Source organism: Pelophylax lessonae (genome assembly GCF_965119305.1).
Source record: "Pelophylax lessonae genome assembly, chromosome: 5".
Classification (NCBI taxonomy): domain Eukaryota; kingdom Metazoa; phylum Chordata; class Amphibia; order Anura; family Ranidae; genus Pelophylax; species Pelophylax lessonae.
The window spans coordinates 279,745,698-279,763,088 of record NC_138772.1 but is presented as its reverse complement, the minus strand read 5'-3'; the positions used below and the strand labels follow the sequence as shown (position 1 = coordinate 279,763,088).

The following is a 17,391-nucleotide window of genomic DNA, read 5'->3' as shown; positions in this document are numbered from 1 at the left end:
TTGCTGTGAACTGAAATCATGTGACATAAGGACATTTGTCTTGTTCTTCAGTGGGCAATGCAGCTTAATGCTGCCGGTGTGAATGGACCCTTATGCCACAAATTATTGCATACGTTTAATGGCTTGTGATGGTCTTCTCTTACTCTCTTAATCTGCCATATTTTTCAAATCCAGTCATTAGGAGCATATAGGTCAAACTACAATACATGGAGGATGATCAAACGTCATCTCATCATGGCAAATAACAGGACTCTGGGCTACACAGTGGTCATCTGTCAATAATCTAAGAATAGAAGCCATTTCACACAAAACTGAATAGCAACATTTTAGAAAGTAAAAGAGATGTTTTTACACTTAAACTTTAATATTTAGATGATGCATATAAAATAATAAAATTAACACATCCTTTAAAGAGCAACTTCAGGCAACAAGTGAAATTAATAAGTGTGGCCCCCCCTTATCCTGCTCCTAGATCTTTATATGTACTGCTGGGTAGGGCTGAGCTCTTTATTCCATATTTCTGTTATGGTAAATTTCCAATCTCTTTGATCCCAAAAAAGGATTTTAGGGTTTATGGAGTCAGGATTAAACAGCCTGCATTTATTTTAAACAAAGACCAGCAACTGGTGTTCCTGGAATGCCAGATTGCTGGTAATAAGAGCTTTTTTTTTTGTTTTAAGCAACAGGCTGTACCGCATGTGTTTCAAGGATTTTTTTTTTTATTTAATTGGATTGTATCTCAATAAATATCTGCAGCTGTTGACTGCCCCATAAATTATTGCCCTTTCCTCCATATAGAGCCCTCAAAAACCCTGTGACTGTGTATATAGCATTCAGCTTCTTTGAAGCCATATTCTATAAGCACCAAGATTGCTGTTTCGTAAAATGATGTTACCAACCATATAAAGGATTTCTACAAAGAGAATATACTCCTGTTAACATTGAATATCTTAATGCCATGATCTGCTCCACAGCTTGCCAGCTGCAACCATTCAGCATTGTCCAGATCATCATGTCCAGCACGACCCGGCTTGCTTCTCCAACAGACTTGCTTGACAGTCAGAGTGTGACAAAGGCTAAAAGAGATATAACAGAATAAGGAGAGGATCTGTGTGACAACAGTAAAATGTCAGACTCAGCTGGGCTGCAAGATTCAAATACCATCTTACATCTAATTAGTGTACTTTATCTCACTACTGCCAACTGAGAGAAATTGACTTGTCACAACCTGCAGGTATTAAATATGCTGAAATTGCCAGGGTTATTAACAACATTAATGACATTTTATCCCTTCTCTTGTCAATAATTTAAACTGCAAACTCATCATCAATTTTAAATTTCAACACATTCGTGTCAGGTCACACATCTCAATTATAGTCTAATGATTTTTGGGGATGCTTCTCTGCTGGCACTTTTAAACTTACCTGCCCTTGTGCGAATGAAACTCCAAATTTAGGAGAAAATACAAACACCTGTATTTGTAAATTTTACATAGGTTAACAGAGGAAAAGAATAATCAATTCTCAAGCTCAGATATTGAACTGATGATGTATTCTCACTCTCAATGTAAAGTAACAAATACCAGGTCATCATATCAATCAATCGTTACACTGGTAAATAATGGAGACATTAATTGAATACGTTTAATTAGTTAAATTACAGTGGGTACGGAAAGTATTCAGACCCCCTTAAATTTTTCACTCTTTGTTATATTGCAGCCATTTGCTAAAATCATTTAAGTTCATTCTTCTTCCTCATGAATGTACACACAGCTCCCCTTATTGAATTACATACATACAGAATTGTTGACATTGTTGCAGATTTATTAAAAAAGAAAAACTGAAATATCACATGGTCCTAAGTATTCAGACCCTTTGCTGTGACACTCATATATTTAACTCAGGTGCTTTCCATTTCTTCTGATCATCCTTGAGATGGTTCTACACCTTCATTTGAGTCCAGCTGTGTTTGATTATACTGATTGGACTTGATTAGGAAAGCCACACACCTGTCTATATAAGACTTTCCAGATCACAATGCATGTCAGAGCAAATGAGAATCATGAGGTCAAAGGAACTGCTTGAAGAGCTCAGAGACAGAATTGTGGCAAGGCACAGATCTGGCCAAGGTTACAAAAAGATTTCTGCTGCACTTAAGGTTCCTAAGAGCACAGTGGCCTCCATAATCCTCAAATGGAAGACGTTTGGGACGACCAGAACCCTTCCTAGAGCTGGCCATCTGGCCAAACTGAGCTATCGGGGGAGAAGAGCCTTGGTGAGAGAGGTAAAGAAGAACCCAAAGATCACTGTGGCTGAGCTCCAGAGATGCAGTCAGGAGATGGGAGAAAGTTGTAGAAAGTCAACCATCACTGCAGCCCCCCACCAGTCGGGGCTTTATGGCAGAGTGGCCCGACGGAAGCCTCTCCTCAGTGTAAGACACATGAAAGCCCGCATGGAGTTTGCTAAAAAACACCTGAAGGACTCCAAGATGGTGAGAAATAAGATTCTCTGGTCTGATGAGACCAAAATAGAACGTTTTGGCCTTAATTCTAAGAGGTATGTGTGGAGAAAACCAGGCACTGCTCATCACTTGTCCAATACAGTCCCAACAGTGAAGCATGGTGGTGGCAGCATCATGCTGTGGGGGTGTTTTTCAGCTGCAGGGACAGGACGACTGGTTGCAATCGAGGGAAAGATGAATGCGGCCAAGTACAGCGATATCCTGGACAAAAACCTTCTCCAGAGTGCTCTGGACCTCAGACTGGGCCGAAGGTTTACCTTCCAACAAGACAATGACCCTAAGCACACAGCTAAAATAACGAAGGAGTGGCTTCACAACAACTCCGTGACTGTTCTTGAATGGCCCAGCCAGAGCCCTGACTTAAACCCAATTGAGCATCTCTGGAGAGACCTAAAAATGGCTGTCCACCAACGTTTACCATCCAACCTGACAGAACTGGAGAGGATCTGCAAGGAGGAATGGCAGAGGATCCCCAAATCCAGGTGTGAAAGACTTGTTGCATCTTTCCCAAAAAGACTCCTGGCTGTATTAGATCAAAAGGGGGCTTCTACTAAATACTGAGCAAAGGGTCTGAATACTTAGGACCATGTGATATTTCAGTTTTTCTTTTTTAATAAATCTGCAACAATGTCAACAATTCTGTGTTTTTCTGTCAGTATGGGGTGCTATGTGTACATTCATGAGGAAGAAGAATGAACTTAAATGATTTTAGCAAATGGCTGCAATATAACAAAGAGTGAAAAATTTAAGGGGGTCTGAATACTTTCCGTACCCACTGTATATTCATTCAAAAAAGGAAATGACAGAAATGGTGAAGTTGTAGAAACCTACTTTTGGCAGTTTTCCTTGCAGTCGGTGTATGCTGCAGCTAATTTTGTTGTGCAATTGTAAGAGCCACTAACCAGTGTGCATTATTTAAAAAAATAAAAAAGAGAATGTATAGTGGTTTGTACATATTTTCCATCTCTATCATACTATGCAGCAAAGTAAATGTTTTTTTCCCCCTCTTTTTTAGTCAGAGGTGTAATAATGCTATATATATATATATATATATAAACACACTGAACAAAATTATAAATGCAACACTTGTTTTTGCCCTCATTTTTCATGAGCTGAACTCAAAGATCTAAGAAAACCGGGATTCATCCATGAAGAGAACACTGCTCTCCAAAGTGCCAGACGCCATTGAATGTGAGCATTTGCCCACTCAAGTCTGTTACGACGACAAACTGCAGTCAGTTCGAGACCCCGATGACGAGGACGAGCATGCAGATGAGCTTCCCTGAGATGGTTTCTGACAGTTTGTGTAGAAATTGTTTGGTCATGAAAACCAATTGTTGCAGCAACTGTCCGGCTGGCTGGTCTCAGACAATTTTGGAGGTGAAGATGCTGGATGTGGAGGTCCTGGGCTGGTGTGGTTACACGTGGTCTGCGGTTGTGAGGCCGTTTGGATGTACTGCCAAATTCTCTGAAACTCGTTAGGAGACCGATTATGGTAGAGAAAAACATTCAATTCACGGGCAACAGCTCTGGTGGACATTCCTGCAGTCAGTGTGCCAATTGCACGTTCCCTCAAAACTTGCGACATCTGTGGCATTGTGCTGTGTGATAAAACTGCACATTTTAGACTGGCCTTTTATTGTGGCCAGCCTAAGGTACACCTGTGCAATAATCATGCTGCCTAATCAGCATCTTGATATGCCACACCTGTGAGGTGGATGGATTATCTTGGCAAAGGTGAAGTGCTCACTAACACAGATTTAGACAGATTTGTGAATATTTGAGAGAAATTGGCCTTTTGTGAACATAGAAAAAGCCTTAGATCTTTGAGTTCAGCTTATGAAAAATGGGGGCCAAAACAAAAGTGTTGCGTTTAAAATTTTTTGTTCAATATATATACACATACATACACACATACATACACGGTATATATATATATATATATATATATATATATATATATATATATATATTTATTTTTTTTTTCCCGCTTACAGAGATTGATGGATTAAAGGAAAATGTATGGATAAATAAGCAGTTGCTAAAGCAATAGTTTATCCCTTAAAGCAAACTTTTCCTGAGAGACACATGGAGATGCTGCTACAAATTCTCTTCTGGAGATTCTAGTTGTCTGGCTAGAACACTGACCAACTGGAATCTCTGCCCTTAACAAGTATACATATCTGTAAATTCAGAAATCCTTATTTGCATGTTTGTTCCAGGTAAAGGACACAAAATGCTGAAGACTGTATACATGACAGTCTGGAAACTAGCATTTTCAGAAACAGAAGTAGCATTGACAGCCGACATGACTCTATGATTTAAGGTTTTCTTTTATAGACATGTAAATAAAAAAAAAGCAGACAACAGAGTTCCTCTTTTACCAGATATATTCATATCAGTTCAGAACATATACCAAATGCTCCCATAGCGTTCACACTGGTTCAATACATATAGTGCATCCGGAAAGTATTCACAGCACTTCACTTTTTCCACATTTTGTTATGTTACAGCTTTATGCCAAAATGGATAAAATGCATTATTAACCTCAAAATTCTACAAACAATACCCTATAATGACAACATGAAAGAAGTTTTTTATAATTTTTTGCAAATTTAGTACATAAGTATTTACAGCCTTTGCTCAATACTTTGTTGAAGCACCTTTGGAACCAATTACAGCCTGAAGTCTTTTGGAGTATGATGCCATAAGCTTGGCATACCTTTTTTTGGGCAGTTTCTCTCATTCATCTTTGCAGGACTTCTCAAGCTCCATCAGGTTGGAAGGGGAGTGTTGGTGCACAGCCATTTTCTCTGGCTGGGCCACTCAAGGACATTCACAGAGTTGTCCCATAGCCACTCCTTTGTTATCTTGACTGTGTGCTTAGGGTCATTGTCCTGATGGAAGATGAACCTTGTTACCAGTCTGAGGTCCAGAGCACTCTCGAGCAGGTTTTCATCAAGGATGTCTCTGTACATTGATGCATTCATCTTTCTCTCGATCCTGATTAGTCTCCCAGTTCCTGCCACTGAAAAAGCATCCCCACACCATGATGCTGCCACCACCATGCTTCACTGTAGGGATGGTATTGGCCAGGTGATGAGCAGTGGCTGGTTTCCTATTGACATGACGCTTGCCATTCAGGCCAAAGAGTTCAATTTTGTTTCATCAGAAAGGAGAATTTTGTTTCTCATGGTCTGAGAGTCCTTCAGGTGCCTTTTGGCAAAATCCAGGTGGGTTGTCATGTGTCTTTTACTTATGAGAATGATTGGTGGAATGATGCAGAGAAGGTTGTTCTTCTAGAAGGCTGAAGCTCTGTCAGAGTGCCCCTGAGGAAATCACGTGGCCGTGACGATACGCGTTGGGATGTAAACTATAGGCGAACCTGGAAGTGCGGCCAACAGGTGCATCAGAGGACAATTGTTTTTGCTGAGTCGCCGATTGTAATTTTTCAGAAATGTGAATTAATTTATTTTTATTCAATAAAAAAAATGATTACATACTACACTATATGGAGCCCTTTGTCCCTATATGCTGCACGATCTGAGTCAGAGACAACAGGAAATTCCCTCTACTTCATCCAAAGATTACTCTAACTCGCCAGAGGATTTTACTTCATGCTGTTACCTTACAGCAGTAAGGTAAGGGTTTAGAGCACCCAGAAGTGTTACCCTGTCCCTGTTTTACCATTTGGTGCTGGGATTTATATAACTCACATCCTTAACAACATCAAGTATATCACTGTTACAAGATCTGGAATTCATCACATCATTCACCTTGTTTGATATGGAAGAAGTGGATTGACTCACTCCACACTATTAGACTATATTGTTCACTTATGTTTATTGTCACACTGTCACAGCGTTTATCACCTCTGTCACTTAAATTTTTGATGGTGCACATATTTTTTGGATTTGATTTAGTTTGTACCCACTCTTGTGAAACTTAGTATTTTCTTCACATATAAGTATTTTATTGAGTAATTATTACACTGGCACATTTTCACTTATGTTTATCAGTGTTTCATCACTTTATATTTGATTAACGTAGCTTCACAATCTATTCACATGGTTTTGCTTTTTTCAGCTTTGGTAAAGCTGAGCGGCAGTTGCAGCTATCATGTGGCCTTGACATCTTTCTAGATAGCACAGGAGTCATTCTTTGAATTTTCTGTCAGAGTGACCACCGGGTTGTTGGTCACCTCCCTCACTAAGGCTCTTCTCCCTTGATCACTCAGTTTGGCCGGGCGGCCCCCTCTAGGAAGAGTCCTGGTGGTTCCAAACTTCTTACATTTATGGATGATGGGGCCACTGTGTTCATTGGCACCTCCAATGATGCAGAAATGTTTCTGTACCCTTCCCCAGATCTGTGCCTTGATACAATCCTGTCTCAGCAGTCTACAGACAATTCCTAAAGGCCCGTACACACGTACCGATCGTCGGCATACAAACGTCGGTGGACGAAGGATCTGCCGATTGTACGCGTGTTAGTATGGTGCCTCCGACAGATGTCTGCGCACAATCCGCGGACAAAAGTCTTTCGTGCAAACATGAAAATATTTGTATGCCGACACCAGAACGGACGATTGTTCGCCTGTCAGTACACAATTCGGCCGACAGACCGCAGATTTGCAAGACTGGGCATGCTCAGAAAATAGAAAACACAGGGAAAGTTAACCATTACATGACATCACTTCTGCAGTCGGCGGACAAAATTCTTGTGCTGTCCTTGTGCTGTCTTTGCACTTTTCAGCAGACACCGACATCCCGGGGAGAAAAGAGGAACATTTGTAAGCCGACCATCGGTACGTGTGTACGGGGCTTTAGACTTCATGGCTTGGTTTGTGCTCTAACATGCACTGTTCACTGTCGGACCTTATACATACAGTCAGGTGTGGGCCTTACCAAATCATGGCCAATTAACTGAATTTACCACAGGTGGACTCCAATCAAGTTAAAGAAACATCTTAAAGATTATCAGTGGGAACATGATGCACCTGAGCTGAATTTTGAGTGTCATGGCAAAGGCTGTGAATACTTATGTAGAGCTGCACAATTCTGGCAAAAATGAGAATCACAATTTTTTTGCTTAGAACGGAGATTACGATTCTCAAAATCTTTTTTATTTTAAAGATGTATATTTTTGTTTTTATTAACCATTTGAAATAAAGCTGTGACTAGGATTATAAAACATAATATTGCTGCGCTAGAATATAATATAAAACATTCAATATGCGAAAAGCAGCCAACACAAATCTTTGGAAACAGAAAGATCAATAGCAATAGAAATACAAATGTGGCGCTAATCTTGTAAGATTAATCAAAGAAATCTTTGATATTAGTGGATAATAAGCAACAGTTCCAATTCTTTCCCATGGATAAATAAAAACTTCCAAAAGAAGGGGAGAGATGTGAAGATCCTCAGCGAGGGAAACCACCACCAGGCACCCGCACACACTGATCCTTACCAGATCCCAATGACCCTCATTACAAAGGTCAAAAGCGCTAATGGCACAAGCCCTGGAAAGCCGGGATCCTTCACTCCTCCTCATTAGATATTATCCATCAAGCGGGCAGTCGTTAAGTCCTGTTAAGCTTTATTCAAATCTTCTGGGAACTTCTGCGGTGGTCAGGTGACTTGAAGAACCTTCTTTATGGAGTCTCTGGCCCGGCGCTGTCTGCTCCTCCTTCCCTGTTGGTGCCTCCTCGGTAAGCCGGGTGTAGACACGGTAGAAAGCACAGGGACGCCGAAACGGACAGCGTGTGTTCCACTGCTGACTTCCGCCTACTGGTCATGTGGTCTACGTGCGTTCCGAAATTACGCGTTTCGCCATCAATGCGTGACGTCTTCGGATCTTGCAATGTTCAGCAGCTTCAGTTGCCCACAGTTAAAATTGCTGCAGCCAGACTTAATGGAGGGAAATTTCCTTGGAGACAACACTCCTTCCCAGCAAGGAGTGTTGTCTCCAAGGAAATTTCCCTCCATTAAGTCTGGCTGCAGCAATTTTAACTGTGGGCAACTGAAGCTGCTGAACATTGCAAGATCCGAAGACGTCACGCATTGATGGCGAAACGCGTAATTTCGGAACGCAAGTAGACCACATGACCAGTAGGCGGAAGTCAGCAGTGGAACACACGCTGTCCGTTTCGGCGTCCCTGTGCTTTCTACCGTGTCTACACCCGGCTTACCGAGGAGGCACCAACAGGGAAGGAGGAGCAGACAGCGCCGGGCCAGAGACTCCATAAAGAAGGTTCTTCAAGTCACCTGACCACCGCAGAAGTTCCCAGAAGATTTGAATAAAGCTTAACAGGACTTAACGACTGCCCGCTTGATGGATAATATCTAATGAGGAGGAGTGAAGGATCCCGGCTTTCCAGGGCTTGTGCCATTAGCGCTTTTGACCTTTGTAATGAGGGTCATTGGGATCTGGTAAGGATCAGTGTGTGCGGGTGCCTGGTGGTGGTTTCCCTCGCTGAGGATCTTCACATCTCTCCCCTTCTTTTGGAAGTTTTTATTTATCCATGGGAAAGAATTGGAACTGTTGCTTATTATCCACTAATATCAAAGATTTCTTTGATTAATCTTACAAGATTAGCGCCACATTTGTATTTCTGTGACTAGGATTACCTCACCTCCTCTGTCATGGATTACCCCTGGGTACTGCTGGTGGGTACTGCTGGCTGGAACTGCTGGCTGGCGGGTACTGCTGACAAACAAAAACACTGGCTAGGCACCCAGTTAACCCTTTGATCACCCTAGATCTTTAACCCCTTCCCAGCCAGTGCTATCAGTACAGTGACAGTACATATTTTAGCACTGATTACTGTTTAGTGTCACTGGTTCCCGCAAAGTGTCAAAAGTGTCAGTGTCTGATAGTCCGCTACAATATCGCAATCTCGCTATAAGTCTCTGATTTCCGCCATTACTATTGTTAAAAAAAAATAAAAATAAATATATCCCATAGTTTGTAGATGCTAGAACGTTCAGGTAAACCAATCAATATATGCTTATTGGGATTTTGTTACCAAAAACATGTAGCAGAACACATATTGGCCTAAATTTATGAAGACATTTGATTTTTTGTATTGGATGTGTTTTATAGCAGAAAGTAAAATATATTCTTTTTTTTTTTTTCTTTAAATTCAGTCTTTTTTTTTTTTTTTTTTTTCAAAAAACGAAAAATGCAAAGGTGATCAAATAGCACCAAAAGAAAGCTCTATTTGTGGGGAAAAAAATTACATAAATGTTATTTGGGTAAAGGGTCGTAGTGCCGTATCGCAAAAAAATCGCCTGGTCATGAAGAAGGGTAAATCTTCCAGAGGTCAAGTGGTTAATGTTGGCCTGTCAAATTTTGTGATATATATATATATATATATATATATATATATATATATATATATATATATATATATATTTATTTTTTTTAAATAAAAAAAAAAAAAAAAAAATGCATTGTATAAGTTGAAAAGATTATGGGCACATTTGGTTCATCTGAAGCAAATTCTGTGATCAGCTTTAGGCTTCAAAGAGAGATAAGATGCTAAGGAGAAACAAGCAAATTAAAAAACATGCCCCAAACGCATGGCCAAAATGATACCAAGAGAGATTAAAACATCAACCAACCCACAAAAAAAAAGGGATAAATACAGTAAACTAGCTTGGATATTTAAGTGTCTGTCAGGGCAAAATGAAACAAAACATATTCAGGAAAGCTTTGCAATATATGCACCTTTTCAATGGTTTATCTATTTAAAAATGTTGCAGAAGAATGCCTGCTGACCTGCTAAAAGTCTAGTATGCTTCAAACTTTGGGATTTCCGAGCAATGCAACCCAACCTACACTGCCGTCCCCGTCTACTGGACTACAGATTTCCACCTATCACCTACCTCTATATGTCCTATTCCAAATTATTGATTTCTTTCAGAGCAAGCAATGCTGCTGGCTTGACTCTGGAGGAGTCTACTCACGGTGTGGGAAGGATCCTGGAAGAAAGGGCTCTTGGGGATATAGTTTTGGGGTGGGATTAATTCAGTAGGAACTGACCTCTAAGTAGCCGCCCCTGTACAAATTTAACAAGTCTAGTGATGATGTCTCAGGGAGTAGTAAAAGCCAGTTCTCTACAGGAATAAGGTAAAAGAAGAAAATACTCTAGAGGGGTTAGGGAGGTTTTGGTGTGAATTTGGCTAAATGCCTGGACATACGCTTTGGGGCCTTTTCGCACAAACGAACCGATCAGTTTTTCAGACGGACCCAATCAGATCCTCAAGTCTCTATAGAATGGCAGGTTTCAACAGACAAGTGTCCATTGACATATGATCTGGTCTGCTAAAAACAGATGAATGGGGATCCATTCCCTATCCATCTGGCTGATCGGATAGCAGTCAGGTGTAAACAGTAAATGTATTTTGGATACTTTTTAAAAAAAATGTTTTGTCAGATAAAGCAAAAGGCTTTAATACAGCTGTATGATAGAGAGGTGTGTTCTCTTAAAAGGTATCATGACAATATAAAGGGACTTAACGCATACTAACCTTTGATCCATCTCATAACTTTTCATCCAGTCATTTTCTGTAACACCACTTTGCCATTTGTACAGAAGAATCTTCCCACATTCTAATCCAACAGCAATAACATAACTATAAAAAGAAAAATCTGTTTGATTTAACACACCTGAACATGTTATTAAGAATATTTCCTTTAGAATAATTTAAAAAGAATATTCAAACTAATACAAATCAAAAATAAAGTAAATTAGTATTTCCCAGCCCTGGCGTAGGCTATCAGCTTTAAACTCTCTTGCAAAAGATTCCACATATCGGCTGGCATTCTCCCCTTCAGCAGATTAACACTAGGGTGAACTTGGAGCAACTACATATAAATAACCCTACCTCAATGATGCACAACTTTCTAAACAGCTAAGGGGGTGCCACTGTTCTCATCTATTGTGCGTTGTAAGATCAGGGTGGCCATCTTTGACCTCACTGATCAATGGTCACAAAACAGGGATGATCCGCTTTCCTGCCAAACATGACTGAACCCAGACAAGCAGAAAAATGCCTAATCATTAATGAAAAGGCAACCCTGTTCATTGTTAGTGGTAACGTACATGGTGAAATACTATAATCAAGCAATTCATCTATGAAGCAGGTGCATATGCAGTTCAATATCCTGTGACATCACTGGTCAAATGGCATACGGTCCTTACTAATTAGGTTGACTTTTTATGTCAAATTTGTGCACATTTAAATTGTTACTAAACCCACAACAGTAAAATCAATCTGTATATGCAGTAAAGCATGTTTGCTATACTCACTATGGAACCTAAGTGGTTAATCAATGCATTGTGTAAAAAGGCTGTTTGACCCTGTATGCACAGAACCTCCTCTTCTTCCACTGACTCCAGAACATGTCTGGATAGTATAGAGCCATTGGAGTAACTCTGTACATGCTCAGTTTGGTGTGCATTGCTAGAGAGTTTTTTTTTCTTCTTGGGAGGGTGCATGTGATCAGCACGGGGCCAATCAGCACTGTCTAGACTGAGGGTCAGGGGTCCTGGATCCTGATAGGACAACTCAGTGCAGTATGAAAACTCCTCCTACAAGCTTTACCAGGAACTGGAAGAAGTCACAAGACTGCTATATACTGCTGATGAGAAAAGGTATTTAGCATTTTATTTTTACTAAAATAATTACATTTCCATGTACTGTGGGAGACCAGATGTAGTGAATGCAGGGTCATGGGTTTAGTAACACTTTAATATATATATATGTGTGTGTATATACATATACACACACGCACATATAATCTATTTCAGTTAACAAGATAACTAACTGTAAAATGAGTTTACATGCTCAACACACTATGAATGTGATCTTTGCTGTGTTGTGCACAACACTGGTCTGCATGAAAGCAGCAGAATGTGTATTTTAACATTTTATAGTTTTACAAGCAGCACACTGAGATTTGTCTAATCTCTCCTCATCAGAGGCATGCCTAGAACCTTTTGTACCATACCTATCCTTTACATGCTGGAAATGACGGTCAATAATTACAATAACTGAGAGATTATTTTTAAATCCATCTGCTATTACAAAAAAACATCCGTGTGCCTCAAAATGGACACCTACTTTTAGGAAAAGATGCCACAGAAAACAAGAAGTGTAAACCATACACACTCTTACCTTCCAAGAGAAGCAAGTGCTTTGTTGACACCAACAGCGGTGACAGAATCTCCCGCATCTAGAAGAGTAGAGCAAGGCTTGACAGAAGCACAGTTGTGGTCATCCTGAGTGTCAAGCACCTGACAGTATCCCCACACAATAACCTGAAAGATATTTTTGCAGAAACTTTAGATTTAAAGGCTAAGGAAAATGGGATTTCTGACTTACCATAAAATCCATTTCTCTGATGTTCATTGACAGACACAGCTCCTGGTATTCAGAACCATTAGGTTATACTGCCCCTACAGGAGGAGGACACTAGGCAGAAAAAAATTCTAGCTACACCCTTGGGCAGTACCTCTCTCTGCTATAGCCACTCAGTTTTGTAACAAGCAGTGTCAGGAGAATAATAACTCCACAGAGGGGTGGGTGCTGTGTCAGTCAATGAACATCAGAGAAATAGATTTTACGGTAAGTCAAAAATCCCATTTTCTCGTTCGTTCATTGACGGACACAGCTCCTGGTATTCATAACCATTGGGATGTCCCAAAGCAGTGTAAACATGAGGGGTGGGAACAACCAAAAAATTCCCAAGGCTAAACATTAGCCAACCATGCAACAGGGGCTTAACCAAACAACTGGAGCCCACCTGAAAAAACAACACATCCTCAAAGAGGATCAGGTCCTCTTAAACAGCAGTCTGCAAAACTTTAAGGCCAAAGGAAGCATCCGCAGATGCCAACACATCCAATTTATGAAACTTTGTAAAAGTGTGCACTGACAACCAGGTTGCCGCCTTGCAAATCTGCATCACTGACGCCTGATGACGGAAGGTCCAGGAGGCACTAAGCGCCCTGGTGAAGTGCACCTTGACAGGGAAAGGAGGAACTTGACCCCTGATGGAATAGGCCTGAACCACCATCTATCTGATTCACCTGGAAATGGACTTCGAAAAGGGTTTTCCGCTTCCTCTGAGACCATCAGTGAGCACAAAGAGAGAGTCTGACTACCTGAAAGACTCCGTAGCTGCCAGGTACACCCTATTTGCCCGAACCACATCCAAGGCATGCAAGGTAATTTCCTTCAGATGTTTAGGCCTGCGGCACAGGGAAGGCAACATCATGTCTTCATTCAAATTTAAATCAGAGACAACCTTTGGAAGGAATGACTGACGGGCAAAGAACCACCTTATCCCTGTAAATCACCAGGTAAGGTGAATGACAGAATAACGCTGCCAGTTCCAAAATCCTGCACGCAGACAATGTAAGCAAGGGAATCTCCCGATTATTTTAAAAAAGGAGGCTTCTTCAGAGCTGAAAGCACCAAATTAAGATCCCAAGGTGGCAACGGAGCTCGCACTGGAGGACCCAAATGTTGGACATCCTGAAGAAAGCTACGTACCAGGAAGTGTGTGGCCAGTGGTGGTTGGAAGAAGACCGCCAAAGCCTACACCTGCCCTTGATGGTACTCGAGGCCAATTTCTGTTCAACCCTCCGTTAAAGGAAGGTTAATATCCGAGCCAGCAAGAAGGAGCTAGGAGGAACCCCAAGAGACCCACACCACGCAATGTACGCCTTCCACGTACAATGGTAGATCTTCCTAGAAGTAGATTTCCTAGCTTTCAACAGTTTAGGAATCACTGACTCAGATAAACCCCTATCCTTTAGCACCTGGCATTCAACATCCAAGCCGTCAAAGCAAGCAACTGTAAAGCAGGAGGGAAGATTGGTCATTGGGACAGAAGATGCTCCCTGAGAGGAAGCTTCCAAGGGACATTGGTGACCAGCCGCACCAGACCAGCGTACCAAGCCCAGCGAGGCCAGTCCGGAGCCACTAAGAGGATTGGAATCCCTTCTGCCTCGATCCTGCATAGAAGTCTGGGCAGAAGCTTGAGAGGAGGAAAGGCGTAAATCACTGACCCCATGGAGCCACAAGCTCATCTGTGGCAAACAGATCCACCTCGGGGGTGCCCCACCGGAGACACTGATGAAACACCTCCGGGTGAAGGGACCGCTCCCCATGGGCCAATGCCTGCCGAATGAGATAATCCGCCTGCTAACGTTCAACCCTGGGAATGTGTATGGCGGAGAGGATGGAACGAACCATTCTGCCCACTTTAGAATGCCGGCTACCTCCAGAGACGCCAGGACACTTCTTGTGCCCCCTTGATGATTACCATAAGCCACAGCTGTGGCACTGTCTGATTGAATGCGCACTGGACACAATCCGTCCAAAAATCCAGACACAGTCTGATCGCTCTGAGTTACAACACATCGATCTGTAGTCTAGACTCTTCCAGCATCCAGATCCCCTGCGCAGAATGCTTGCTGAGGATGTCTCCCCAGCCAGACAGGCTAGCATCCATGGTGACCACTGTCCATAACAAGGGAAGGAGTAATTTTCCCACCCAAAGCGATGGAGAACAAAGCCACCATATCAAGAACTCCCTTGTTCCCCGACTTAGCCGCATGTGATTGTCCAGAGACTGGGGAGTCTTGTCCTATTTGGTCAGAATCTCCCTTTGCAGGGACCTCGTATGGAACTGTACAAACAGACACCATCAGGCCCAGCACCGGCACGTGGAGTGTGGTGCTGGGTCTGATGGTGCGTGGTTGCAGACCCAGCAGGGTGACCCACGTCCATGGCAGCAGAAACAGATTCAGGATCTGATGAGACAGATGAGGCAAGGGAAGGCGGGGGGGGGGTGCTTTTTGCTAGTCTGTCGCCCGCAAGCCACCTCCACCCATGCATGGATGGATGGTTGGGACCCGGAGAGCCCCGCAGCCTCAGAGAGGGGATCAGGTGGGGAAATGTGCTGCAAAGACTTCATGAGGACACCCACTGTGCTGGCAGCACCACCCGGTCGCCAGGCACAAAGCAATCCTCAGCAGAGAGGGAGAGGACCCCACGAGACAAGCGCCTGAAGCCACCAGGATAATGTGCACTACACGTGCAGCGATCAGGAAGTAAAATGATCCAGGAGTCAGCACAAAAGGATTAGGAGGGGCTCCCACCACCGAAATCACCACCCACAGGGCTCCAAGGTCATGGCTGCTATTTTTAAAAGGAAACCACAGCAAAATAACCGCTGAAATACACAAACATGGTCAGCCGTGCATAGAACACACAGGCTACAACAAAATGGCAGACCCACATGGCACCATGAGGCATACAGGGGCCTAGGATTGGGAGACCAGGCCTCAAGGACAGATCCAGGCAGGACAGGTGGGTCTGGCAGGAGCCCCCACCAGGTACAACCCCCCCCACAGTCGATCGTCGGTTCGCCAGCAGCATACCCCCTGGCCCTCATCGCCACTCAGCGCCCTGCCCCCACCCCAGGAAAGTGGCCAGACCACCGAAACAGCCCCAGCGTATGTGTAAGGGGGAGGTATGTGAGGGATTTGGCAAAGGGGAGGGGGGGGGGGTAACTGCAGGAAGGAGAGGAACAGGGGGATCCGACCGTCCCATGGAGGGGCCCACGTCCACTCCAAAACCCTCCAGAGGGAGAGAGGGGACAGCTACTTACCATACCAGGAACAAGGCAGGCACCGCTCCAGAAAGAAGCCCTCTCCCTTGAAATGGGGGGGCTGACAGCCAGGAGGAACGCTCCGACTCATGCTAAGTCCGGCCCAGTCGTATGGGACTTTGCGAGGCGTTTAACCCTCAGGCCAGCCCCTGTCCAGTGGAGCTATGTTGCGCCCGACCTAGCATGGAGCTGAGGTCTACATGCGCTCGCTGTCAGTTGATTGTAAAAATCCGGGAGGAGAAAATTCTCCATCTAAAAAATATTGCCAGGACCAAAGATCCCAGCAAGGAACTAGGTCCTTATTCTTGACTAGGCAGAAAAAAAACTGAATGGCTATAGCAGAGAGAGGGAGAACACCCCCTGGGACTGCCTATGGGTGTAGCCAGAATTTTTTTTGCCTAGTGTCCTACTCCTGTAGGGGGCATATAACCCAATGGTTATGAATACCAGGAGCTGTGTCCATCAATGAATGAAAGAGAAATTTACATTTCTTTCTACTGAAAGGTTTAACAACAGGCCAACCTTGATTATAGTGTGCTAAAAATTAAGCCTAATACCCATTGCTTGTTTTTTTTTTCGCTCAACCCAGCAGGCTGAATGAAAAAACAAAAACTGGTCGGAGCCGCTGTATTAACAATGTGATGTTAGTACAGCGATCTACCCCGTTGTTCTATTGCGTTTTCACAGGGGGATGGCCAACCCCTCCTCCTCGAACACTCCAGTCTGTGCTCTTAGCCATTGGTTGATTGTGCTGGTCGGGAGCTGGTCAGCACACCTTTTTGGGTTATGCCCCTTCGACAGAAGCTAGCTGAACAGCCAGCTTGTGTCGGACCGGCTGCAGTACACAAGGGCTGAATGTCGGCTGGTTTCAATTAAACAGGCAATGCCGTCTGACATTCGGCCTGTATGTGTACGAGGCTTTAAGGCACTGCTAACAAGTAGTTAAATCTCTCAGTATGGAAAGATTAAATTTACCTGTGAAGCTGTAACCTAAAACGCATCCCCAGGCAGCAAGTGAACAGATAATGAAATCCAACAGCCAGTGCAAAATTTAGAAGTCCCAGATAATGCACCTCATGTTGCTCAAAATGTACCTAAAGGCTAAACTATTATGTTAGTTTTTGATAGAGTGGTGAGAATCTGTCAGGTCTTTCTTGTAGCCTATGTCCCCACTTAAAGTATTC

At 42.9% G+C, this 17,391-nt stretch overlaps 1 protein-coding gene across 1 annotated transcript in view; it reads right to left on the bottom strand.

The window, feature by feature from the left end:
- Positions 1–714: 714 nt before the first annotated feature.
- Positions 715–17,391, bottom strand: part of ELP2 (elongator acetyltransferase complex subunit 2) — a 266,743-nt gene continuing 250,066 nt past the window's right edge. Inside the window, exons 20-22 of the mRNA XM_082259224.1 lie at positions 12,703–12,845; positions 11,053–11,157; positions 715–1,076 (exon numbers count right to left, since the gene is read on the bottom strand). Of these exons, the coding sequence (XP_082115350.1) occupies positions 914–1,076; positions 11,053–11,157; positions 12,703–12,845 (411 nt within the window). The 3' untranslated portion in view covers positions 715–913. The remainder of the gene's footprint in view (positions 1,077–11,052; positions 11,158–12,702; positions 12,846–17,391) is intronic.